The 27,747-nt window shown below is 41.4% G+C and overlaps 1 protein-coding gene across 1 annotated transcript in view; it reads left to right on the top strand.

Moving 5' to 3' along the window:
- Positions 1–27,747, top strand: part of LIMK2 (LIM domain kinase 2) — a 73,004-nt gene that overhangs the window by 18,863 nt on the left and 26,394 nt on the right. The window contains 8 exon segments of the mRNA XM_040349893.1: positions 9,889–9,952; positions 12,496–12,601; positions 18,757–18,866; positions 24,140–24,304; positions 24,503–24,593; positions 24,738–24,898; positions 25,861–26,032; positions 26,516–26,602. Of these exon segments, the coding sequence (XP_040205827.1) occupies positions 9,889–9,952; positions 12,496–12,601; positions 18,757–18,866; positions 24,140–24,304; positions 24,503–24,593; positions 24,738–24,898; positions 25,861–26,032; positions 26,516–26,602 (956 nt within the window).

The following is a 27,747-nucleotide window of genomic DNA, read 5'->3' as shown; positions in this document are numbered from 1 at the left end:
ACAACGTTTTTTTTTCTACATGCTTAAAAAACTTCGGGTTTTTTTTCATGCCGAAAAATGATCGTGTGTACGAGGCATCAGGTGGACAGTTCATTCCATCGGTTCAGTCACGTCAAAACGGATGAAGTAGTCATCAGTTTTTCATCCGTGTGTTTTTTTGTTTTTGTTTTTTACATACACTACCAATGACAAACAGACCATTCGTCCATTTCACATCCATTTTTTTTAACGGATAATAAAAAGGGCTTTCATCTGTTCAAAAAAAACAGAAGTTGATTGAAGCGGATGAAAATAGATGTTTAAATCGGTAGTCCCCCCTCAAAAAAAATGTTACCCTTAGATAGATGCTCATTTTGTCTAGGGGAATCGGCTAGTTGTTTTAAAATCGAAGCTGTACTTACCGTTTTAGAGAGCGATCTTCTCCGCCGCTTCCGGGTATGGTCTTCGGGTCTGGGCGTTCCTTCTTGATTGACAGGCTTCCGACGGTCGCATCTATCGCGTCACAATTTTCCGAAAGTAGACGAACGTCGGTGCGCAGGCGCCGTATAGAGCCACGCCGACATTCGGCTTCTTTCAGGCTACTCGTGACGCGATGGATGCGACCGTCAGAAGCCTGTCGGAAGACTGTCAATCAAAATAGGAACGCCCAGTCCCGAAGACCATACCCGGAAGCGGCGGAGAAGATCGTAAGTACAGCTTCGATTTTAAAACAACTAGCCGATTCCCCTAGACAAAATGAGCATCCATCTAAGGGTAAAAAAATGTTGAGGGGGAACTACCGCTTTAACTGGTGTGATCTGTTTTTCCATAGGAATGCATTGATGTCCGTTTTTCGGAGCTCAGTGAGCAATCGCTCTGTTGAACCCCGCTAAACCGGCGGATGACTGCTCACTGTGCAGGGACGGACCTGTCGGAGCCCTCCGATACGTTCACTATCCGTCCAGCGGATCGGATCGCTATAAGTCTGTTTTGAGGGGATCTTATCGGATGGCAGGAGGTCCTCAGCGGGCACATCTCTGCTGACATCCGCCTACCCATACAGGGAGTGCAGAATTATTAGGCAAGTTGTATTTTTGAGGATTAATTTTATTATTGAACAACAACCATGTTCTCAATGAACCCAAAAAACTCATTAATATCAAAGCTGAATATTTTTGGAAGTAGTTTTTAGTTTGTTTTTAGTTTTAGCTATTTTAGGGGGATATCTGTGTGTGCAGGTGACTATTACTGTGCATAATTATTAGGCAACTTAACAAAAAAATAAATATATACCCATTTCAATTATTTATTTTTACCAGTGAAACCAATATAACATCTGAACATTCTCAAATATACATTTCTGACATTCAAAAAACAAATCAGTGACCAATATAGCCACCTTTCTTTGCAAGGACACTCAAAAGCCTGCCATCCATGGATTCTGTCAGTGTTTTGATCTGTTCACCATCAACATTGCGTGCAGCAGCAACCACAGCCTCCCAGACACTGTTCAGAGAGGTGTACTGTTTTCCCTCCTTGTAAATCTCACATTTGATGATGGACCACAGGTTCTCAATGGGGTTCAGATCAGGTGAACAAGGAGGCCATGTCATTAGTTTTTCTTCTTTTATACCCTTTCTTGCCAGCCACGCTGTGGAGTACTTGGACGCGTGTGATGGAGCATTGTCCTGCATGAAAATCATGTTTTTCTTGAAGGATGCAGACTTCTTCCTGTACCACTGCTTGAAGAAGGTGTCTTCCAGAAACTGGCAGTAGGACTGGGAGTTGAGCTTGACTCCATCCTCAACCTGAAAAGGCCCCACAAGCTCATCTTTGATGGTACCAGCCCAAACCAGTACTCCACCTCCACCTTGCTGGCGTCTGAGTCGGACTGGAGCTCTCTGCCCTTTACCAATCCAGCCACGGGCCCATCCATCTGGCCCATCAAGACTCACTCTCATTTCATCAGTCCATAAAACCTTAGAAAAATCAGTCTTGAGATATTTCTAGGCCCAGTCTTGACGTTTCAGCTTGTGTGTCTTGTTCAGTGGTGGTCGTCTTTCAGCCTTTCTTACCTTGGCCATGTCTCTGAGTATTGCACACCTTGTGCTTTTGGGCACTCCAGTGATGTTGCAGCTCTGAAATATGGCCAAACTGGTGGCAAGTGGCATCTTGGCAGCTGCACGCTTGACTTTTCTCAGTTCATGGGCAGTTATTTTGCGCCTTGGTTTTTCCACACGCTTCTTGCGACCCTGTTGACTATTTTGAATGAAACGCTTGATTGTTCGATGATCACGCTTCAGAAGCTTTGCAATTTTAAGAGTGCTGCATCCCTCTGCAAGATATCTCACTATTTTTGACTTTTCTGAGCCTGTCAAGTCCTTCTTTTGACCCATTTTGCCAAAGGAAAGGAAGTTGCCTAATAATTATGCACACCTGATATAGGGTGTTGATGTCATTAGACCACACACCTTCTCATTACAGAGATGTACATTACCTAATATGCCTAATTGGTAGTAGGCTTTCGAGCCTATACAGCTTGGAGTAAGACAACATGCATAAAGAGGATGATGTGGTCAAAATACTCATTTGCCTAATAATTCTGCACTCCCTGTACAAGTCAATGGGTGGCTCAGATCCGGCTGTAAAATAGACAGGTGGATCCGAGCGGGCTTATCGTGTGAAAGGGGCCATGTTAAAAAGTAACATCTGGAGTCAAGGTGGTACATTGTAACACGCACGCCCCCTTACACCACAGCTGGAAGGAGAAGTTTGCTTTGATATCGAGCCTCTGTCTTCAGGTCCAGGCACTTGCCCGAGGCAAGCATCGGCATGAGTGATGCAGAGGGAGATGAGCCATGTAGTATGTGTACTTTGTCCCACTGGGAGATGAATACTGTTCAAGAAAAAAAGTGCTGATACTTTGTCTGATTGTAGTGTGAAAGCCAGACTTTTCTATCCCACTTGGCTATTCTGATTTCATTTCCCTAGTGCTGGTCATTCAGGTATTGCATTTCAGACAGATCATGAGGTTCCCTAATGGGCTTTTGCTTGGCTTACTAGATCTGAAGACAGCAAAAAGTGTGTAAAAGAAAAAGTATTAAACCAGCGCTATAGAAATCCTAATCCCAGGATTATGTCCACATATATGTCCTTTCTTCAACCTCCAGTGTTTGGATGGCCTTGGACAGGTCCGTTTTTGAGGACAACTTTTACTTTTCTGAATAGCAAAATGTTGGTTAAAAAAAACAATTGCTGATGACCATGAATTGGGGGGGGGGGGGGGGGGGGAGATACTGGTCAAAATGAGATTGCTGTTCAAGGCAATAGTATATGCAAACTGCAGTTGATTACTAGGAAATCATACAAATTACATATAGTGACTGCAAACTGTGACGTTTTATTGGCCTTGCTAGCAAATAAGACATGTCTAACTGATGCCATTATTGCAAGCCTGTTGAAACCATTCTCAATGTCGCCCTGGCATAACAGTTAAAACTGTGGGTTCTAATTCTTCCCCACTCTATCCAAAAGTAAGCAACACATGTTGACTTGACATACACGTTAAAGGGGTTGTAAATGTACAATTTTTTTTTTCCTAAATGGCTTTCTTTACCTCAGTGCAGTCCTCCTTCACTTACCTCATGCTTCGATTTTGCTTTTAAATGTCCTTATTTCTTCTGAGAAATCCTCACTTCCTGTTCTTCTGTCTGTAACTCCACAGAGTAATGCGAGGCTTTCTCCCTGGTGTGGAGTGTCGCGCTCGCCCCCTCGCTTGGACTACGGGAGAGTCAGGACGCTCTCTACGTTGCAGATAGAGAAAGGAACTGTGTGTTAGTGGGCATCCTGACTCTCCTGTAGTCCAAGGGAGGGGGCGAGCACGACACTTAACACCAGGGAGAAAGCCTTGCATTACTGTGTGTAGTTACAGACAGAAGAACAGGAAGTGAGGATTTCTCAGAAGAAATAAGGACATTTAAAAGCAAAATGGAAGTATGAGGTAAGTGAAGGAGCACTACACTAAGGTAAAGGAAGCTATTTAGGAAAAAAAATTTGTACCTTTTATATACCCCTTTAACTACACATACTATGAAAATCTTAAAGTTGAAAAAGAAAGTAAGAATTTTAGCACTGACTGCTGTTTTCAGTGTTATGTCTAAAGCGATAATTGTATAATCTGGAATGAAAATTACAGCTCTAAAAGCCAACGTGTCAATAGCGGGCAACATCCCAGATGACTCATTGATTAACAAATAATCGTCAGAAATAGCTGGAATGCTGTATGGTTGTATTACACACGGATTTTCAGAAAAAAGTGGGGGGGGCAAGTTTAGATAAGCTCAAATGTCGGATGTCTGTAGGTGTAAGAATATTGTTTGAGAAGAAGCAGCGTCATAAAAACAACGAAGTCATCAGAAAAAAATGTACGACGTTCAGTCTTATTGGGAATTGGAAGTTATTGGCCAATTTTCTGGATGCCAAGCCTTCTTTATCAGGAACTGTGCTTGTGGCCTATATAGAAACTATTCGAGTTGTCTGATACAGAAGGGGCTAATGCTTGCTTCATGGCTTTTTTACTTGCCTGATTGTGTGGCTTTTTCAGTAGCACAGTTCTCACTAATTCTTTTCCTAGTGTTTTAGAATAAATGTCTCCCAATCAAAATGTTTCCCTTCAATTTTACGCTGGCTCTGAAATCTGACGCAGACCATTTTGCATAATAAGTTCTTTGATGCATCTCATTCCAGTCCTATCAATATTTTAGGGATTGGTGCAGTGTTTAGCCTGTTAAAGTTTACGGTATGATGTGTGGCTGGATAGGGCTGCACACACTACCGAATTGTAACTTAAGGCCCTATACATTCAGGGATGAATACCCGTCAAGAACGCACTGCAGCGCGATGGCTCTGTGTGCAAAGCGGCCTTAAGCCTAGTACACACGAGCTGAACGTCAGGCGACATCGGCTGGTTCAATAAAAAATGGCCGACATTTGGCCCATGTGTATCAGCCAGCCTGTTCAGCCAGCTTCTGTCAAGTGGGTATGCTGGAAAACCAGAAGACAGACTGGCTCCTGATCGTTGGTTGAGAGAGCTGACTGGAGTGTTCTGACGGGGGGGGGGGGGGGGCACGCGCCTCCCTGCAGGGCCGGATTTGCTCTCCCTGCCGCCCCAAGGCCAGGTTCTGCAATGCACCCCCTCCCTGCCAACCGAACCCCCCCCCCCCAAATCAACAGAGAATGGGCGGCACGGTTAGTTAAATTTAATTTAAATTTTTTTGTAGCTTGTCGCTTACTTTTTTTAAATTTTTGTATAATTTTCTTATGATTTTCCTTATTATTTTTTCTTATTCTTTACATTTTTATTTTATTAATTTAATTATTTCTTATTTATTTTTTATTAAAAAAATTTCACTTAACTTTTTTGCTATCACACAGGAGAAAACAATTCCCTGTGTGATGGCAATTGGAGGTGACATGTTCTCTTTATTGACCCTGTCACCTCCAAAACAGGAGTCCTAGCACTGTGCTAGAACTCCTGTCATAGCTGAGATGGGAAGAGCACAGCTCTCCCCTCTCACTGTGTACATGGACAGCAGGGACAGAAGACCGACTCGGTGGCCGGGGGGAGGACGGAGTCCCGAAGACAGAGCCAGCAAAGAGAGGTATGTGGGGTGGGGAGAGGGGAGGACGGACGGGAGCACACATTTTACAAGTGATTTCGGCGACATCGCCGCAATCACTTGTTAACGAGCGAGCGGATTCCCCCATAACTTACTGTCCTTAACTGTATGTTCCGGGCGTCGGGGGACTCCATGCCCCTGCCGCCCCAAGGCCTGGCCTCAGTGGCCTTGTGGGAAATTCGGGCCTGCCTCCCTGTCAGAACACAATAGCTTAGCAGGGTAGATCACTGTACTAACATCTGATTGTTAGTACATCACCAACCTGAGCTGTCACCTAGTAGTGTGTACTAGTCTTTTAGATGTTTCTTTGGAGCAGGCCTCTGGGCTACTTTGAACAGTGACAAAGGGAGTCTGACCCCTGACAAAGACTGGAGACACACTGGGGGTTATTTACAAAGGGCAAATCTGCTTTGGACTGCAAGTGCACTTGTAAGTGCAGTCGCTGTAGATCTGAGGGGAAGCTCTGCCAATTTTTATCATCCAATCGGGTGCAAGCAAAAATGCTGTGTTTTTTTTTTTTTTTTTTTTTTTTTTCCTTGCATGTCCCCCTCATTTCTACAGCGACGGTACTTGAGAGTGCACTTGTAGCGCAGAGTGGATTTGCCTTTCGTAAATAACCCCCACTGAGTTGCTGCTCAATGCAGAAGACAAGCTTCTATACGTTTTTAATTAATTTTTTTTGTTAGGACAAACCTAGTTTTGCTAGTTATAAAAAGATCTTCCATCACCGTTGACTATGTTAATTATGGAAATGATACGCTTGCCAACTCCCTCTTTCTAACATGGCAGAGAAAAGCTTTATGCCCCTTTCAAACTGGGGCGGGAGCTGCGGTGGCGGTATAACGCCGTTAATAATAGCGGCGCTATACCGTCGGATTTGCCACAGGATTCGGCCGCTAGCGGGGCGGCATTAACCCCCGCTAGCGGCCGATAAAGGTTTAATACCGCCCGCAATGCGCCTCTGCAGAGTCGCATTGCGGGCGGTATTTCCGCGGTTCCCATTGTTTTAAATGGGAAGGAGCGGTATACACGCCGCTCCTCTCACCGCTCCAAAGATGCTGCTGACAGGAGATTTTTTTGTCTCCCGCCAGCGCATCGCCTCAGTGTGAAAGCCCTCCGGCTTTCACATTGAGGTTGCTGGGCAGTAGTTTTTCCGGCGGTATAGCAGCGCTATATTTTTAGTGCTGTACCGCCTGAAAAACTCCTCAGTGTGAAAGGGGTCTTGGTGTTAAAAATTTACAGAAAAGATCAGCAATTTAAAATGTGTATAAAAAAAAAAAAAAAAGTTATGCTGTGTGACGAAGAACATGTAACAAAATAAACTTTAACCATAATAAAAAGGGAACAAGTAAAAGAAAAAAAATTGAAGTTTTTTTATTTTCAGTAAAATGAACATTAACAACAATTTTCTGTTTTTTAAGGCTATTTTTTCTGGACCTGAAAGTGTGTTGAGTGCTGTAACATATGTTTCACGTATTACATTTTAAAAGTAAAACCATATGTGCATATAATGATACTCTGCGCCGTAGGCTAACTGCTGAGAGACCCGTTCTGGCCAATGTTTGGATGTACTTTTGAGAGCAGAAAAAAATATATATCAAAACGGGCACTAAAAGTTCCTTGGCTGAGATTTTCTTTCTCATGCTAGCTTCCTCCTCACTAAACTGTGGGAAACAGAGGAAGCCAGCCCAGGAATGAGCATACTCAATCTGACCCAGAACCACCTTCCTTCATGCCTCACAGTGCATTGTGACCCAGACAGGAAGTCAGCCTTGGCCGGGCTAATAATCTATGTATGCTTGTTACTGGGTTGGCTTCCTGTCGGCTTCAAATCAGTGTGGAAAAAAAAAAACATTACCTTTTGGCAAAAACACATCTAGGACTGATTAAAAAGAGACCAAATACAGTTTAGGTGATTTACTGTTTTTTTGCTGTATTCAAGCTTGCTAATCCTATTTAAAGTGGACCTGAACTTAATAAAAGGAAATGTTTTCTGATATGGGAGACATCTAGGAATATTATCTGTGCCTAAGCAGTACCCTAAAAAAATGTCTTGAAATCCTGCTGAAATATATCATCAGTGCACTTCCTGGTAGGTGAGGGTGCCTAGGCTCCTGTACCTACAGCCACATTGCTGTATAGTTGCAGTATGAGCTCTAAGGCCTGGGGGTTGTAAAAACAGGCGGTTCAGCCTCTTAACAGAACACAGCGGCTAGAGAGGGTTGTACACATGCAGTGCTTTGTTTTTTAAGTCAGCAGCAAGAATTCTACTGCCTTTTTATGTTCGATGATATGAGGACAGCAAATAGACGATGGATGCAATATGTGGACAACAATATTGTGACGATGTGACCATGTACAGCCAGAATCCCTACCTCATCCACCTTCTCTTTCTCGTGTGTGTGTGTGTGTGTGTGTGTGTGTGTGTGTATATATATATATATATATATATATATATATATATATATATATATATATATATATATATGTATATATATATATATATATATATATATATATATATATATATATATATATATATATACATATATATATATATACAATGTATGTATGTAAAAATGTGTGTGTGTGTGTGTGTGTGTGTGTGTGTGTGTATATGTATGTATGTATGTATGTATGTGTGTATGTATATATATATATATATATATATATATATATATATATATATATATATATATATATATATATATATATATATATATATATATTTTATATATATATATATTTTATATATATATATATATATATTTTATATATATATAAAACTTTTTTTCAGTATAGATTAGGTTAGAGCCTTTTGTTTGGATTGTAAGGGTGTCTGGGTTTCTGCTTTCACTTCACTTCCTGTCCCAGAAACACATCAGGAAGTGAAGGAAAATCTCCAAAGTGAAAGGAAACCCCACCCACTGAAATAGCTGTGCCTTTTTTGGGAGATTTTACCTGTTATTGGGCCAGAATCTGAACTTCTCCAACAGGGAGCTTGCATTATTTTACACTGTCTGTATTACTGGGTATTGCCTCAGGACCATTATTTAGGCGTGTGATTGCTACAATACTAACATCTGGAATAGAAACAAATATCTTGCGCAATGTCATCTGAGTTATGTGTCATCTTGTTAAATGTTTATTGCTGACCTTATGATTTACCACTCCGCCGTTAAAAAAACATTGACTTCTCTAAAGTTAGCATGTGGGAGATAGACATGTATAATGTCACGAAAAGGATTCCGAAAATCCGAAAAGAATCCGAAAAGGATTCCCAGTAATAACCTTCTATGATAAATGTTAGTTATCACTTTCATACTGACCAAGACTATTTTTGATTTTGTTTCTTATTTTTTATTTTCATACATTTTTTTCTCTTTTTCTCAGTTTTGCAATAATTTTTTTTTTTAATCTGGTGCCATTTAGTTGTGCAACAAGGCAGCACTTTATCATTTTTTGACTAGCCGAGAATGAGGTCTATCACCCCACCCTACCCAACTTTGCACATGCACAGGAAATCGCATGCATGTTGTTTTAAGATGGTTGTCAAAACCTTCATGGAGCTTAGGTCAGGCGAGTTTGCTGCCCAATCAAGCACAGTGATACCATGATCATTAAACCAGGTCTTGGTACTTTTGGCAGTGTGGGCATAAAGCTGCTCAGCAGAGGGAAGCCTGAAGTGCTCTAGAATTTCCTAGTAGAGGGCTGCGCTGACTTTGGACTTGATAAAACGCAGTGGACCAACACTAGCAGATGACAAGGCTCCCCAAACTGCAGCCCTAGGGCTGGATGTGGCCCTTTGCTTGCCTCTATCCAGCCCTTGGGGCACTATTCCATCCACAACTGACACTAATGATGGAGCACCATTCCTCCCACTGACACCAACAATGGGGCACTATTGCACCCACTAAAACTAATGTTTGGGTATCTGAGGTAGGGTATTTTCTACTCCCACTGGCCCCTTCTAAACTCTGAAGGACAGTAAACTGGCCCTTTGTTTAGAAAGTTTGGAGACCTCTGGTTTAGAGGGCAGGAGGCACTGTTTGGCGAAAGCACCTAATCGGGGTGCCAAAAGTTCCGTCGGCACTATTTTACTTTGTGAGACTTGCACATCAAGAAGTAACGGGGTTTTGGACTTTCTGATGTACTTTTCATTAACAATTGTTTTATTTCTGTAATTTGGTCTGTGCAATTAATTTAAATAAATATGTGCTTTTGATTTTAGATAAGGCCCTCGTTGAAACCATTGTATTTACTTATGATGCTGAGATGGAGGCTATTGATTCTTGGTAAGTCTAGGAGGTTCGTAATCTTCAACCAATATTGAACATTTGGAAAAAATTTGAAAAACAAACTATATTTTTTACTTTTTGCTAATAAATATCCCAAATATAAAAAAATAAATTCTTCTTCTACGTATTTTTGATAAAAAAAAAATGCAATAGGCATATATTGGTTTGCGCAAAAGTTATAGCATCTACAAAATAAGGAATAGATGTATAACATTTTTATTATTATATATTTTTATTTTTTACTAGTAATGGCGGTGATCAGCAAATGTTCTTATTTTATTTTATTTTTTTCATTTTTTTACTGGACTGCGACATTGAGGTTACCAGATCAGACACTTCTTAATTTTTTTTTTTTTTTGAGCACCATTGACATTTTATACAGTGATCAGTGCTAAAAATAGCCACTGATTACTGTATAAATGTCACTGGCAGGGAAGCGGTTAACACTAGGGGGCGATCAAGGGGTTAAGTGTTCCCTAGGGAGGTGTTTCTAACTGTGGTGGCAGTGTAGTGACTGGAGGAGGAGACGGATCGCTGTTCCTAATCGCTAAGAACAGCAGATCTGTCTATTCTCCCCTGACAGAACTGGTGGCCAGCGGACATCGCGGCTGCCGGCCCCGCAAAACGGCTCAGGCATCGTGCGCACGCCCCCTAGTGGTCTTAAGTGCCGGCTTTAACCTTGTTTGTATATTTTGTAATAAAAAAAATATTATCCTCTAGATCTATACGTGTGTATGTATGCATATGTGTGTGTTTTTTTTTTTTTCTTGTTTTTTGTGCCTCTGTTGCAGACTTTCTTACCCCAGAGATCCTGCCAATAACAGGAGTTCCTTATGCAGGTTGACAGTGCTAAGCAGTGTCAGGAAGCTGCATGTGCTTCTTCTGTTGCACGTTGAGCTGCCTTTGCCACCTGCTCACTGCAGATGCAGATCAATGCAGCTAAACTGAGATAGTGTGAACAAGCCCTAAGGCTGCATTCACACCTAAGCAGTTTTAGTGCATTTTGCAGATTTACACTACAGTCCATTTACCATGGTTTCCTATGGAACATGTTCTGTAGTGCAAAATGCACTAAAAATGCATAGGTGTGAATCCAGCCTTATGCCATGTACACACGATCGGATTTCCGATGGAATTTTCAGTCGGAATTCCGATGAAGCTGACTTTCATCAGTCTTGCCTACACACTATCAGACTAAATTCCAACCGTCCAAAACGCAGTGACGTAAAACACTACGACAAGCCGAGAAAAATTAAGTTCAATGCTTCCGAGCATGCATCGACTTGATTCTGAGCATGCATGGATTTTTCTCAGATGGAATTCCATACAGACGATCGGAATTTTCCTATCGTTTTTTTTTTTTTTTTCCATTGGAAAAATTTAAAACATGTTCTATTTTTTAACACCGATGGGGAAAAAAGTCAGATGGGACCCACACACGATCGTTTTTTCCGATGAAAAAAGTCAATCGGAAAAACTGATCGTGTGTACATGGCATTAGTCTTCCTTACGCTATCCTAATTCCTAAAATAAAAATTTGGCCTTGCATATATCATAAGAAAAAAAAAGTACAAAACAGAGCCAATTGGGCATACCCTGACTCAATCACAAACCATAAAATTAAATAAAAACAATACAAACATTATCACAGTTGGTAAAGATAAATACACTCCGGTCCACCAAGGGAAGGAGAGATAAAGACGGCATTCCAAGGAAAACGGCTAATATTTACCACAAGGCCCTCAGATAGTCTCGACCCTGGAAAAATAAGATAGAGTAGGACAAAACACTCTACTCCAAAAAAAAAAAAAATGTTATAAAATACCCTCACACAACTCTACCAATACAAGGATAAATATTAAGCTGGTAACCCAAAGCAGTGTTTCTCTGCACACAGCACCCCATTTAAAAATTTAAAAAATCGAAACTAATGCCGCGTACACACCATCACTTTATGTGATGAAAAAAAACAACGTTTTAAATCATGAAATAAAACAACGTTTTTTAAACTTCATTTTCAAAAACGACGTTGCCTACACACCATTGTTTTTTCAAAATGCTCTAGCAAAGCGCGGTTACGTTCAGCACTCTTTTTCCATTGAATTCCATTCCATTTATTTTTTTTTATTTAATTTTACATTTTTACGTTATCATACTTGGGTATTACGAATTCTGCAGCATGCATTAGTTGTGTGTCATTTTATGGCACACGTTTCCTTTTAAAGGAAATCTGTAGTGAGAGATAGCAGCTGCTTAATGCACTTTAGAAGCATGTAACGTTATCAACCAAGCAGGGTGTTTTTTACTTGTGCAACCTCACTGCCTTTCATAGAAAACATTATGTGGTCACCAAATACTTTACATTATGCTAGAAAGAATGAATACGTTGCCAGATCATCTACGTTCACAATTGTTTTATATATGAATGAACCACCGCCTGTTATTATTGTGGCACCAAATCTAGTAAATTTAAAAAATCCAGCTGTAATGTATGTGTCCAGCAATACACAATAAAGTTTCTATTTTGTTCTTCATTTCAGCCCCAGAAAACCTGACACAACAGGACCTCTTTACCCTGTGGAGCCGTGGATCGTAGAGCCAGCGCAATGTGTGAGCTGCAAACTACGCCTAACAGGACCAGCTATGGTAAAATCTGCAAATCCCATGAACGCTTTTCTACACTTTCACCACAGACAGGGGTCTATATCTACTGCTTCACCCTAAAAACATTCATGGGGTCTCTTCCTGACTTGTACTCCTCCAATCCTCCGTGGACGATGGAGCTATTAGTACTTATTGCGGAAATGCTGCCATGTGAAAAACTGGACTTCTGAAAAAAAAAATTTTAATGCCCAACATCTGGAAATCAAAAATTTCCCTCTTGCAGAGGAGCTGCGCCCACACTGCATGGATTAAATGCTAATTTATTCTAGGGGAGAGTAAAAGCACTTTACCCGATCTCCTGCTCAACCAGCAGACATGGCTCCCCTGTGCTCTGGCTGTGGTTCATCACTCGGTATCATTCTGTCATAGAATGCTGGAGCATGGGGAAGAAAATGCTGTGTAGACCGGCCTAACAGCAAGGAGGATCGGGACAGTAATGTTTTTATTTTTTTTTTATTTATTTTTTTACTCCTAGATGAGCAATTTAACAGTTGCAGGATGGGCGCAGACCCTTTGCAAGGGTGAGTTTTCAAGGTTCCAGGAGTTGGACCTTAACCACTTAAGCCCCGGACCAATATGCTGCCTAAAGACCCAAGGGGTTTTTACAGTTCGGGACTGCGTCGCTTTAACAGACAATTGCGCGGTCGTGCGACGTGGCTCCCAAACAAAATTGGCGTCCTTTTTTCCCCAAAAATAGAGCTTTCTTTTGGTGGTATTTGATCACCTCTGCGTTTTTTTATTTTTTGCGCTATAAACAAAAATAGAGCGACAATTTTGAAAAAAATTCAATATTTTTTACTTTTTGCTATAATAAATATCCCCCAAAAACATATATAAAACATTTTTTTCCCTCAGTTTAGGCCAATACGTATTCTTCTACCTAAATCACAATAATCGCTTATCGGTTGGTTTGCGCAAAATTTATAGCGTTTACAAAATAGGGGATAGTTTTATTGCATTTTTATTTTTTTTATTTTTTTTTACTACTAATGGCGGCGATCAGCGATTTTTTTTTTTTCGTGACTGCGACATTATGGCGGACACTTCGGACCATTTTGACACATTTTTGGGACCATTGTCATTTTCACAGAAAAAAATGCATTTAAATTGCATTGTTTATTGTGAAAATGACAGTTGCAGTTTGGGAGTTAAACACAGGGGGCGCTGTAACATTAAGTGTTCACTTAGTGTGTGTTTACTACTGTAGGGGGGTGTGGCTGTAGGACTGACATCATCGATCGAGTTTCCCTAATAAAAGGGATCACTCGATCGATGCGCCGCCATAGTGAAGCACGGGGAAGCCGTGTTTTACATAGGCTCTCCCCGTTCTTCAGCCCCGGGGAGCGATCGCTACGGGGCGGCTATAAACGAATAGCCGCGCCGTCGTCCCGGATCGCTCCCCGAGGCTTACCGACCACCGCATGTAGCGGGGGGGGTCCCGATAGGACCCCCCACCCACGTCAAGCAGAGGACGTACGGGTACGTACATGTGCCTGTCCGTGCCATTCTGCTGACGTATATCTACATGAGGAGGTCGGCAAGTGGTTAATCGACATATTTTATATTTTTGACACTTAAGGGTGGCTTCATACCAGTGGCAGTACGTTCATAGAGGGCGCAGGAGCACCGTCCCCTCTCTCCTGCACCGCTCTATCACCAATAGATAGATTTATGCATTGCATGAATCTATCTATTTTCGTCGCTGCCGCCCCCTGTTCAGGTGTCCGCCCTTTATCGGGCGCCGGGCATCTGAATTACAGCAGCTTTTTTTTTTTTGGAAGCGCCTGATTAGAGCTGTTGGCTTTAATAGGCATCCTGATTAGAGCCGTGCGCTCTAATAGGCTTCCAAAATGGTAAACAGTGGGCGCAATGCTGTGCGTTCGCTGTTTACACAGTGTTGTGTTAGAGGGAAGAGATATATTCGCTTCTAACACTGACCCGCCTCTCAGCCAATCAGGTGCTCTGGTCTGGTTACCCTGTCACCTGATTGGCTGAAGCAACAGGCACTGTGATTGGACGCCTATCAGGTGTCCAATCATAGCAGAGATGATGGGAAGAGGACAGGAGAAGACATGGAAGACTCAGAGTGTGGAGAACAGTGGCGAGACAGGTAAGTGCCAGGCAGGGGGGCACACTGGCGGCAATTGATGGGGCACACTGGCAGCAATTATTTGCGCCCCCCCAAAAAAAAAATTGAGCACCAGCCGCCACTGCTTCACACCAAGAACTATAAAGAGATAGAGATTGCTGCTCCAGGCAGGTCTTGTTGGGTGCAATCTTCTTCTCAGGAACTGATGGTGCTAGCAATGCACATGGCAAAAAAGAACAAAAGATGATCAGGACAGCCGCACTCCAATCCAACGTAACTTTAATGTAAAAAAATGGAAACGGCACTACAAGTCACAGCAACGGAACCTAGGATAGCTGACGCGTTTCACACTAACTTCAGTGTTACTCATATGAGTAAACACTGAAGTTAGTGTGAAACACGTCACCTCTCCTAGGTTCCGTTGCTGTGACTTGTAGTGCCCGTTTCCATTTTTTTACATTAAAGTTACATTGGATTGGAGTGCGGCTGTCCTGATCATCTTTTGTTCTTAACTGCTTCGCACCAACCCAGTGTGGTCCTGCTGCGCTTTGGGCAAAGCGCAGCTAACCCACTGTCTTCATGTGTGTTAGCTGCCCTTTTCTATAGACTTCTATGAGGTCCCACGGTTGTGGTAAGCTTTCTGAAAGCATACCAAAGATGCCACATGCAGGAGTTTTGGTGTGCTTTTTGAAATTGCGCAAAAACCATAGGACCTGATCGAAATCTATGGGAAAGCATTGCTAACACGCATGCAAACTGTGGGTTAGCTGCGCTTTATCAAAAGCTTAGCAGGGCAGAGTGAAGCCATCCTAATGAATGAATAAATTAATGACCAAATGAATGGGCTCAGATCTCACTGCACTGAATCGCTTGTAAATTGCACAGGAATGCAGTGTGCATTCCTGTGCGATTCATTGTGTGAACCTAGCCTTAAAGCCACTTTCACACTGCTGTGCTGCAGTTTGGCCGCAGCTCTGGTGTATCCATGGCTTTCATGCGGGTGACCTGTAGTTTGCTGTTGACTTTCCATCAGGTAGCACATTTTCTGAAAGTGCACCAAAGGTCCTGCATGCTGCGTCTTTGGTGCAGTTTCAGAAAACGCAACCAAACCACACAAGCTAATAGAAAGTCTGTAGGGAAACTTCAGGTTAACTGCATGAAAGCTGCGGGTACATCTCTGCTGTGGCCAGACCACAGAGCAACGGTGTGAAAGCAGTCTTGGCATGGGGATGGATAACTTGCTGCGTTCAGAGATGGCTAAACACCACCTCTGGACACATCAACTCTCATTGCTATGGCTGCATACAAACTTGCATATTGCCTGTGGCCAGTTTGTTTGCTTCTGGAACTCTGCGGCCTAAATGCACACCATCCCCACCCAGGGTCGTTTGGAGGCTTTATTGGCGTGTAAACGCTGAGATGAGTTGTTGCATGCAAATGGCAGTGGCGCCGGCCATTGATTTATACAGAGTACAAATCTGTCATTGGTCGCACACAGTGCCTGCAGCTTTTAATGTCACCAACAAGAATGTAACAATTCTAACCAGCACCCTCCCCTGGCTGCCCCTATGCACCTGTGCGAATGTAGCCTTATGGGATGGAAAAACTGCTTAAAGCAAACAAAAGCACATATCCCAAGTTCTTTTTCTTGGCATTCACCTGCTTCCTCTGTACTGCCATAGAGAATATTCTGACAGATCAGCCTGCTGAGTAGGAAAGCAAAGCAGGAACTGTTCTGGGTCAGTGACTTGGCATGATTTTAAAGCCCTCATGTTTTTTTTTTTAATGACAGGTTTACTTTTGACATTTCTAAAAGAATTCAGCTGTTTTTATTGACCTGTGTAGGAGACATGGAAGGAAGGCAGACAGGTGCTGGAATTCTGCATTAAAACATGAGGCTGTTATTGCTTCCATGCTGATTGAAAATATTGTATCAAACTTCAATACTTGAAGCTACTGACCCCAAAAAAAGCATGCAGCAGGTGAAATCAGAACTGCATGGCTTCTCCAGCTCAGCCACTCGCATTATTAGATCGGCCGTGCCAGACGGGCAAGTGGGGCTGCACAGTGATGACTGTTGAATTGGGACTTTTAGTAGTGGGATGCACTCAGACAGGTGGGGAAAATGTATTAAAAGAGTTTTATAAAGGTACAGTTTTCCTTTTTAAAATTACCCTGTCACCAACTTAACAAAATCACTGAGAAAAACACCGAAAAATCAAATGGCATTTAAATGCCTTCTTGTTGTGTGTGTGTGTGTGTGTGTGTGTGTGTGTGTGTGTGTGTGTGTGTGTTTGTTTGTTTGTTTGTTTGTTTGTTTGTTTGTTTGTTTGTTTGTTTGTTTGTTTGTTTGTTTGTTTGTTTGTTTGTTTGTTTGTTTTGTTTGTGTTTTTTTTTTTTTTTTTTTTTTTTTTTTACTTACAGTATGCCTTTGAACTTGCTAGAAAATGTGACTAATTCTAGTACAGCCCCCCTCACCCTGCACATTGGGCTTTAAGATTTTTTCCACATAACATTTTTTTAGAATCTGGGTGTCAAATTGTAGGTTGAAAACAGCCACTGTTCGGGCATTCTGACAGCCTCTGCCCGCAGCTGTCAGAATACATTAGCAGGGGGATTCATCCATCTATAGCAAGGGTGTCAAACTGGCGGCCCTCCAGATGTTCCAAAACTACAAGTCCCATCATGCCTCTGCCTGTGAGAGGCATGCTTGTAACTGTTAGCCTTGCAATGCCTCATGGGACTTGTAGTTTTGCAACAGCTGGAGGGCCGCCAGTTTGACACCCCTGATCTATAGCATGGATGGACGAACCTGTTAGATTTTTTTTTTGGTTCAGCCTACAAACTGAACCAAAAAAATGCACTAGCCAGCATCAGAAAGACACATGTAGTGTTACTAAACCCACATCGGTAAAATCTGTATGTGTATGCAGTAAAGCATGCTTGTTATACTCGCTGTGTAGCCTAAGAGGTTAATCCTCTGCATTGTGTAAAAAGTTGTTTGATCCTGTCTTCTCTGATCCTCATCCCCTTCCACAGTTCCCAATATATCTGCTGATAGAACAGAGCCTTGAGGGCACTTTGCACATGCTCAGTTTGGTGTGTATTGCTAGAGGGTTTTTTTTTTTTTTTGGGAGAGTGTCTGAACAGTGCTGATTGGCCCTGTGCTGATAACATGCAGATAGTCAGTGGTCCTGCAGCCTCATTGGACAATGAGGAGAGAATAAAAAAACTACTCCTACAAGCTTTAATAATCACTGCTTTGCTGGACACTGATAGACGTCACAAGACTGCTATATACTGCTGATGAGAAAAGGTATTTAGCAGCTCATATTTACTAAAATAATTGCATTTCCATGTACTGCGGGAGAGCAGATATAGTGAATGCAGGGTCCTGGGTTTAGTAACACTTTAAAGCGGAGTTCCAACCACAATTAGCATTTTTTAAATGTATGTCCTTTCATCCTGCGTTTTTATAATATAAATCTGGTCACTTGCTATTTTACAATCCACCGCCGATCCGCATAGATATTCAAAAAAGATAGTTTAGAAAACTATATCTACACCGTTGTCATTTTGCTTGTGGGCATTGTAAAGCCTACAGGCACTTACTTCCTGGAAGTCTTGGATGGGGACGCACTGCATCCTGGGAAATGATGACACACAATTCCCAGGAGCATTAGAGGGAGATGTCGGAATCCTAGGTGGTTTCAAAGTCGGATTTCGAGGGAACCGCATAGCAACAGGCATTTCCAGATGAGTAAAAAAAAAAAATCTTATTTTTTTTTTTTTCTTTTTTCGTCGTAAGCTACAGTTTAAAGCAAAATAGTTTTTTTGGTGGAACCTCCACTTTAATGTCACTTTAGTGTACATCCCTGAAGCACACATATTGCCCATACAATGTGAACTTGGAAATTTGTACAAACCTTGTATTCTGTATTTTTCTTGCAGTATTAATATACAGTTTCCCCATACATCTCCTCCTCACCTAACTATGTATCTTGGTAACTCACACTGGGAGTTCTCTGTCTTCTGCATTCTCTTTCAGGTGGTCTCCCACTACAAGTTCCACCCGGAATGCTTCTCATGCTCTGGTTGTAAAGCTGTGATCGAGGAGGGCGAGTCGTTTAGTTTAGTGGACAGTACAGCACTTTTCTGGTGAGAATTGTAGATTTTGTCTTGTATGGTGTCTGTGCTCTTTCTATGCATGATTTCTTTAAAAAAAAAAAAAAAAAATATATATATATATATATATATATATATATATATATATATATATATATATATATATATATACTCATGTATGTAAATGTGGTAAGCTTCATTTTAATAACCCATGCAACACTTGTACCTGCTGTACTTTTTTGTGTTTTGGTAAGCTTTTGATTAGATGATTTGTTCTATATGTACTGATGCAGGCATACGGTGAGTGAACATTGCATACACTTTATCGGCTTTATACACTGTATTTATACTTTATACACTGTATTAAAAAAAAAAAAAAATTGTGATAATTTGATATTTTAGACATTAAAATGCTATTGTAATAGCATTTTAATGTCTAAAATATCAAATTATCACAATTGTTTTACTTTTTTTTTTCTTACAAAAGTACTATAAACTTTTTTGACCAAACTCTTTCCATAAAGCTGAGCTTAGAAGTAAAATACAGAACTGTGCTGCACTACTACACATGAAGATCAGCCAATTGTATAATGAGCACATACTGTTTGATTGCATTCATTATACATGTAGATTTCCAGATATGTGAAAAATTGTTCGGTTTAGGAACCCAGCCAATAATGATTGATCGGTTGCTTTATCCTTGGTAGTTTGGAAACCTAAATGACATACTCTGTGGTTCACTGATTTTGTGAATCGGGGGCTGAAACAACTAATCGATTAATCGTCAACTAATCGATTCTGAAAATAGTTGTCGACTATTTTCAGAATCGATTAATCGGCCAGCCGATTAGTTTGCCTGCATACAGAATGCATTATTTGTTTACAGATCAGGAAATACAGTGCAGCACACATACAGCTCAATACACATGTAAGTCAGTGCCTGAGAACTTATGAATGTGTGAGGAGCAATGCCTCATGGGACATGTCGTCCTGGTCAGGAAGTGAGAAGTTTTGACTTGCTATGGGGCAATCTATATTACACTTTGCAGCTTGCTTTTGAGGCACTCTGAAGGCAGGAGGATCCAGAAGTGTCAGCGGGGGACCCAGAAAAGGAGGAACACAGGCTGCTCTGTGCAAAACCATTACACAGAGCAGGTAAGTATAACATGTTTAAACAAAAAAAAAAAAACACTTTAAAGACTGTGTGCAGGGAAGATCGGCATCTGAACCCAAAGAAGGTGGGAGGCTGATAGACTGGAGGTAATAAAAGGTATTACAATTACTTTTTTGGGTATTTATATTTACCACTGCATATGGATATTTAGGAATAAATTGCCTTTTTTTTTTACTTTACATATTGACTAAATTATACACCACATTTTTATTTTTTTTAAAGATTAGTCGAAATAATAATCGGCCAACTAATCGATTATGAAAATAATTGTTGCAGCCCTAGAATCAGTTCACTCGTTGTACCCGACAAGGAGTGAATGCGCGGTCAATAAATTGTACTTCCTAAAAGCAATACTTGTATAGATTTATTTTTATTTTTTTCCCATTAACCGTCTTTAATTTAATGTGGTGAGTGACAAATAAGAAGTCACTAGTGGAAGAATGCCTTTACTGGAGGCACTCAAACCTTTTACCAATATAACTTTTTTTTTTGCTATCACAAGGCAGGGGGGGGTTAACGAGACACCCAATGTCTCCCCTTCCCCCGTCTCTGCCCTCCCCTATAGCTAATCAAACACAGATCATTCTTGATTAGCTGCTTCCCTGGTTACAGTAGCCTGGGAGTAAAAGCTCTGAACTTGGAAGTGACAAAATGCTCATCACTTCCTTACTTGCAGAGAAGATTGGGGAAGGGATGTTCCTCGATCTCCTCCTGCTATCATTGTTTGGCAGGTTTACTGGTCCTGGCTCCACAGGGAAAGGGGAAAGCCATAAGTGGCAGCAGAGCAGGGGACCCGTTTCACTATGGTAAATATGATTGGGCACTTTCACTGACAATCGATTGCCGGCTGCAAATTTTTTGAACAAATGCATGAAGTCTTGAAGTCTAGGATATTTTAACCACTTGAGCCCCGGGTCATTGTAAAATGACGGCTTCACGGTGGCTCTGAAAAATCCAACAGGATGTCATATGACGTCCTGGATTCCTCCGGCCACTGGGGGGCGCGCGAGCGCGTCCCCGAGATGCCGATGCGCGTGCCTGGCGGTCGCGATGTCCGCCAGGTACCCGCGATCGGTAATGACAGAGCAGGGACGTGGAGCTCTGTGTGTAAACACAGAGTTCCACGTCCTGTCAGGGGAGAGAGGAGACCGATCTGTGTCCCTTGTACATAGGGACACAGATCGGTCACCTCCCCCAGTCACCCCCCTCGCCCCACAGTTAGAACACAATACAGGTACACCTTTAACCCCTTCCTCACCCCCTAGTGTTAACCCCTTTAATGCCAGTCACATTTATACAGTAATTAGTGCATATTTATAGCACTGATCGCTGTATATATGTGAATGGCGCCAAAAATGTGTCAAAAGTGTCCGATGTGTCCGCCATAATGTCGCAGTCCCAATAAAAATATCGCAGATCGCCGCCATTACTAGTAAAAAAAAAAAATAATAATAATTCTGTCCCATATTTTGTAAGCGCTTATTGCGATTTTTTTTTTTTTTTTTTTTTCTTTACCAAAAATATGTAGAAGAATACGTATCGACCTAAACTGAGAAGAATTATTTAAAAAAAAAAAAAAAATGGGCTATTTATTATAGCAACAAGTAAAAAATATTGATTTTTTTTTTCAAAATTGTTGCTTTTTTTTGTTTATAGCGCTTTAAATAAAAACCGCACAGGCGATCAAATACCACCAAAAGAAAGCTCTATTTGTGGGGGGAAAAAAGGGCGTCAATTTTGTTTGGGAGCCACGTCGCATGACCACGCAATTGTCAGTTAAAGCGACGCAGTGCCGGAAGCTGAAATTTCACCTGGGCAGGCGGGGGGGGTATATGTGCCCGGTAAGCAAGTGGTTAAAGGGCCTAAGGACAGCAAGTAGTTAAGCTGGCTTTACACTGCTATTTTTTTTTAATTTTTTTTTTAACAATTGTTTAAATGAGCATTTGATGTACCCATCATGGACCTTTCGTTCAACTGCAACACATTTTCATTCAATTGCTATACCAATGTATAGAAGCTTAAAAAATAAATAACATGGTATACTTACCTTTTCTGCGCAGTTGGTTTTGCACAGAGAAGTCCAGATCCTGTTCTTCTTGGGTTCCTCTGCTCTTAGCCCCTCACTCCTGTTGAGTGCCCCCACAGCAAGCAGCTTGCTGTGGGGGCACCCAAGATGAGTCACAGCTCCCTGTGTCCATTCAGACACGGTGCCCCTACCAGGCCGCGCCCCTCTCTTCTAATTTGCCTAACTAACTTTGACAGCCGCGGGAGCCAATGGCGGCGCCGCTGCTGTGTCTCAGCCAATCAGGAGGCAGCAAAGACATAAGTGAACATCGCTGGGGAGAGATGGGGCTCAGGTAAGTAATTGGGGGGGGGGGGGCTGCTACACACAGAATATTTTTTTTTAATCTTAATGCATTAACCACTTAAGGACCGCCTCCTGCACATATACGTCGGCAGAATGGCACGGCTGGGCACATGTACGTACAGGTACGTCCTGTACTAGTACTGAGCCGTGGGTCGCGTGCCCGCGACCCGCTCCGGGACCCGCGGACCCGATTGCGACTGGAGTCCCGCGATCGGTCCCTGGAGCTGAAGAACGGGGAGAGCCGTGTGTAAACACGGCTTCCCCGTTCTTCATTGTAGCGGCTGCATCGATCGTGTCATCCCTTTTTATAGGGGGACACAATCGATGACGTCACACCTACAGCCATACCCCCCTACAGTTGTAAACACACTTCAGGGAACACATAACCCCATCAGCGCCCCCTGTGGTTAACTCCCAAACTGCAACTGTCATTTTCACAATAAACAATGCATTTTAAATGCATTTTTTTGCTGTGAAAATGACAATGGTCCCAAAAATGTGTCAAAATTGTCCGAAGTGTCCGCCATAATGTCGCAGTCACGCAGTCCGCCATTAGTAAAAATATTTATTTATTTTATTTTTACCAAAAATAGGTAGAAGAATACGTATCGGCCTAAACTGAGGGAAATTATTATTATTTTTTTATATATTTTTGGGGGGTATTTATTATAGCAAAAAGTAAAAAATATTGAATTTTTATCAAAATTGGCGCTCTATTTTTGTTTATAGCGCAAAAAATAAAAACCGCAGAGGTGATCAAATGCCACCAAAAGAAAGCTCTATTTGTTTGGGAGCCACGTCGCACGACCGCGCAATTGTCAGTTAAAGCGACGCAGTGCCGAATCGCAAAAAGGGGCAAGGTCCTTTAGCTGCATTTTGGTCCGGGTCTTAAGTAGTTAAGATAAAAAAAAAAAAAACTGCCTTTACATCTCCTTAAAAGTAGAACTATAGGCAAAACTTTTTTTTGGATAGCATAAGGGAGGTTCATAACCCCTGTCAGATTTATTTTTTATGTTTTTGTCTCATTGTGGAAATTTACCTTCACTTCCTGTCCCATAGCCAAACAGGAAGTGAGAAGAAATCTCTGCAAAATTAGGAATTCCCTTGGGGGCCCCCCAGGTCACCAGAACTAGTGTCCCCATTGGAAGATTTCCCCTCTATTACTTTTTTATGGACAGCCCTTCTCTTTTTCTCCTTTCTCTTTTCTTTTTCTTCTCTCTCTCCGTTTTAGGCGCTTGTGTGAATGATCCCTAAGGAGAGAATGCAATCAGATTGCATAACGTATGGTCGCTATAAGCGTGGACAGGTCTGTCCGCAGTTTTGGCAGTCTTGATAGCAGAGAACTTGCATGAAGTAATATAATCACATGCTTTACATCTCTCATCCAAGTAAACAAAAGGAAACGGAAACATTTAAAAAAAAGAGGATATGTGTTCCTGCAATCTGGAAATATTTAACCAAATAAATAACTCTGGGACACTGTGACTTAGAATTTGAGATTCTTTTTTTGGAGGCAGTTAAATGCTGTCAAAATGGTATTGTAGCACCAGTTCTGCTCAAATCATATTTGCTATAGGAAACTTTTAACTACTGTTACAGTTTTATAGGGAGGATTTTGTAACAGAAATATTAGTAAATGTGTCGCATGGTGTACATTGCATGTTTTTTGGTTTTATTTTGCCCACACAATTATTTGTGTAAGCTTACAAATATGCAGACAGTCATATTGTTTTTAATGCTCTTCCATGTTGCTTACTTCTATAGTGGTCCGTGCCAAAAGCTGCTTCTTCTGCAGCCACGTTTTGAGGGCCTTTGCAATGAATCGGCTCAGGAACAGCAGCCCCACATGCTCACCCTTCTACGTCTGCCTCCTAACGCAACTGGCGATAGAGGCTTCTCTGTATCAGTGGAGGACATGCAGGTCACCGAGTGAGTAGGCACCTTTTTGTCTTTTTAGTGTTTGCAACCAATACATTTTTATTTATTTTTTATTTTAATTTTTTTGTTTTTGTTTTTTTTTGTTATTTTTTGTTTTTTTTAGGAAGAAAGATAAAAAAAAAATGGAATGTGTATTTATTTTAATCTAATCTTTATTTACCCTTTTTTTTTTTTTCCATGCAATTGCAGAGTAACATTTGAGGCACGGAACTTGGTGTACCCTGGGGATCGCATCTTGGAAATTAATGGCTCTCCTGCCATTTCATTACCGCCTAAAGAGGTTAGGAGTTGCATTGTTTTTGTCCAGAATGGGGGTATCTGCTCTGGTTAGATGTTGTCGGCATGAAGGCTCAATTCATGTGTGTGATTTTGGTAATGTGCCATCTCCTCCTTTTCTAATTCCCTTCCTACACCCTTCCTTCAGGCTGATGAACTGCTTTCCTGCTCAGACCGGACCCTGCAGCTTCTGGTAGAGCACAACCCTCCACTGGTGTCCCCAGTGACTAGCGCTCCCCCTAAATCTCCTTCTCTTCACTCTCGGGATGCAAGGGGCCTCAACGAAAACGCCAAGCGGTGCTCCATCCGGTCAGATTACCTTCACTGTTCGATTTGCTTTTTTATTTTAATCTCATTTACATTTCCAAAATCAGCAACTTTTATTCTTGCATAAATTTCTACCAGCTCTAGTAAAATCTATTAACCCTCCCCTCTCCCTCTAATAGGTAACCCTGCGATCTTATTAATATCAGTACTCCTTGTACTATAATATTACCTGTACTCTAGTGATCCAAAGCTGGCCATACAAAGCACAAAACGGATAACCTGTGTTTGCAAGGTTCTGTAACACAACTACTGTTCTATGTGATAGAAAAATAGGGAACCTCAAAAGAGCAGCGCAAAGGGATTTAAATGTCAGCCATTTCCCCGCTGATGGACTAGAGCCATGGGTGCTCAACCTGTGGCTCTCCAGCTGTTGCAAAACTACAATTCCCATAATGCCTCAGCCTTTGGGAGACATGCTTGTACCTGTCAGCGGCTTGCAATGCCTCATGGGAATTGTAGTTCCGCAACAGCTGGAGAGCCACAGGTTGAGCACCCATGGACTAGACCTATGCAGTCATTGTGCTGCAACATTAGTGTGGACTTATGGAGAGGTCACCCTACCCACACACCCAATGGATGGGAAAAAGCGGGCAGTTGCATAGGCTTCCTTTACTGTACTAAAAACACTCGTGTCCTGTAGGGACAAGTTCACCTAGCATTCACCAACAGTGGATGTGCAGATGAAAATGGGATACCCTGAAGGCCTGATCATTCTTATGCAGGTGATCTTGGCTAATTTTGTAAGGCCAGCTTAAATCGCCTTTTTGGTGTTTTAATAGTGCATGAAATACCTCTTGGCATCATTTTTTCTAGAAATTCACTATTTGTGGTTTTAAATTTTCTTTTTGTCTTTGTGTCAGTTTTTGATTTGTATATCATCCAGCCACACAAACCTTTCTCTTCCTGCCATCTGACGTGTCCATGACTTTTCACCCCACATGCAGACGCAGCAACAGTAACACCCGTTCTCCAGGGCCGTGTTCCCCGAAAGACCCTCGCTCTGTGTACCGATCGGAATCCCTGCGCTGCACAGGGGCAACTCAGCAGATCTTCCGGCCATGTGAATTGCTACATGGTGAAGAACTAGGGAAAGGATTTTTTGGAAGAGCCATTAAGGTGAGTGGTTTGTAGATCAGGTTCCCCCCCCCCTTTTTAAAGTGATAGTAGATGGTCTCTTTATCTTGTCCTATTATAATATGGCTTACCTGTAGGTATAATAAATGGCTACTAAATGTGCATTGTTAAGGAAAAATGTACCTGTGTAGCAGGTGGTAACGTCGCCGGCGCATGCACACTGTGCTCTCGATGGACAGCATGTCGCAACTGTGCCTCCTGCACACATGTGCAGAAGTGATGCCGTCGAGGCTCAGCCATTCAAACATCTGGAGCCTGTGATTTTGGAAGAAAGACCGGGTGAAGATGGAGGGATCCGTTTTTTGGGCAGTGCATTAACTGATTAAAACACATTATGATATGAGCTTGCGGGAGACCAGTTGGATTCTGTGTTTTTGTTCTTCTTTCTTCTTCCTTTCTCCTTTTTTCCTTTTTTCCTCTTTCATACAGATTCATTATACAAAAAAATATATTTTCTACTTACAGGTCACACACAGAGCCACTGGGAAAGTGATGGTTATAAAGGAGCTTATACAGTTTGATGAACAAACTCAGAAAACTTTCTTGACAGAGGTAAATTTAGTATGTGTGTGTATATTTTATATATATTATGTGTGTGTGTGTGTGTGTGTGTGTGTGTGTGTGAAAAAAAATATATATATATATATATATAACATTTTTATTTTTTTTTGTATGTCAGAACTGCTGAAATTTACTGTTCTGACCAAATCCTGCTTTGTATTTTTACGTGTGTGTGTGTTTTTTTTTTTTTTTTTTTTTTATAAAATAAATGAAATATGTCTATAAGTAGAATGTACCTTCTATCTCTCTCTATTTGTTTCATTTCTCAAAGGCAAGCTTTTTTCTGTTATACTCAGGACTTCCTGTTTTAGGGTGGCTATATTCGATCTCTATGCCCCCTTTTTTGTATGTGAACAGTCACCCTTTTTCAGATTGCCCCGAGATGGATTACACATCATCTATGTGCAGACACATTCCTTTTTTATGGGAATTGTTAAAATGCATATATGAATATCTTATGAAGATATGAGATGGCATGAACAGCCTATAGGTGCATCAAGTGCTTTGTATTAATAGCTAGTTTAGGAAGTTCAGGCTGAATACACATTTATTTTAAAGGCAACGTACAATTTTTTGTTTAGTGTGTGTGTGTTTTTTTTTTTTACATACATAAAGCTGTAAAAGAAATCAATTTGAATTATCTTTTAAATCTATGTGTATGTTATAAGAACCTGTTTCTATGTATAGTTTGTAATTTATATATATAAATAAATAAATATAAATATATATATATATATTATACATGGGCCAGTCATATTGCTCAATTCCTATGCAGGTTTTGGCATCTCTGCTGGGCTACACAATGGTTTTGCATGACTGCTTCTTTAAATGATGCAAGTGTATGAATCGGCTGACTCATTGCACTACCTGCCTAATGGACCTTTTATTGTAACAGTTGTTAAAGAGAAGTATGTCCAAAGTTTTGCCCAATCACTGCCAGTGGCTATAGCTGCCAGCAGTGATCATTGTATTCTGACGGCGGGGAAAGGCTCCCTGCTAGCAGAACACAATAGTGCTGTGCAAAGGGATTGCACTGACTGTTAATGGGGGGAATTGAGCAATTGATTCTTGCAATCTGTGGTTGAAGAATAGCAAAATTGCAAAATCCATGCCTGCTTTACAGCTGGTTGGTGTAT

Source organism: Rana temporaria, chromosome 1 (genome assembly GCF_905171775.1).
Source record: "Rana temporaria chromosome 1, aRanTem1.1, whole genome shotgun sequence".
NCBI lineage: Eukaryota > Metazoa > Chordata > Amphibia > Anura > Ranidae > Rana > Rana temporaria.
Note: the sequence above shows the minus strand (reverse complement) of the source record. Positions and strands in the feature narration are given on the sequence as shown.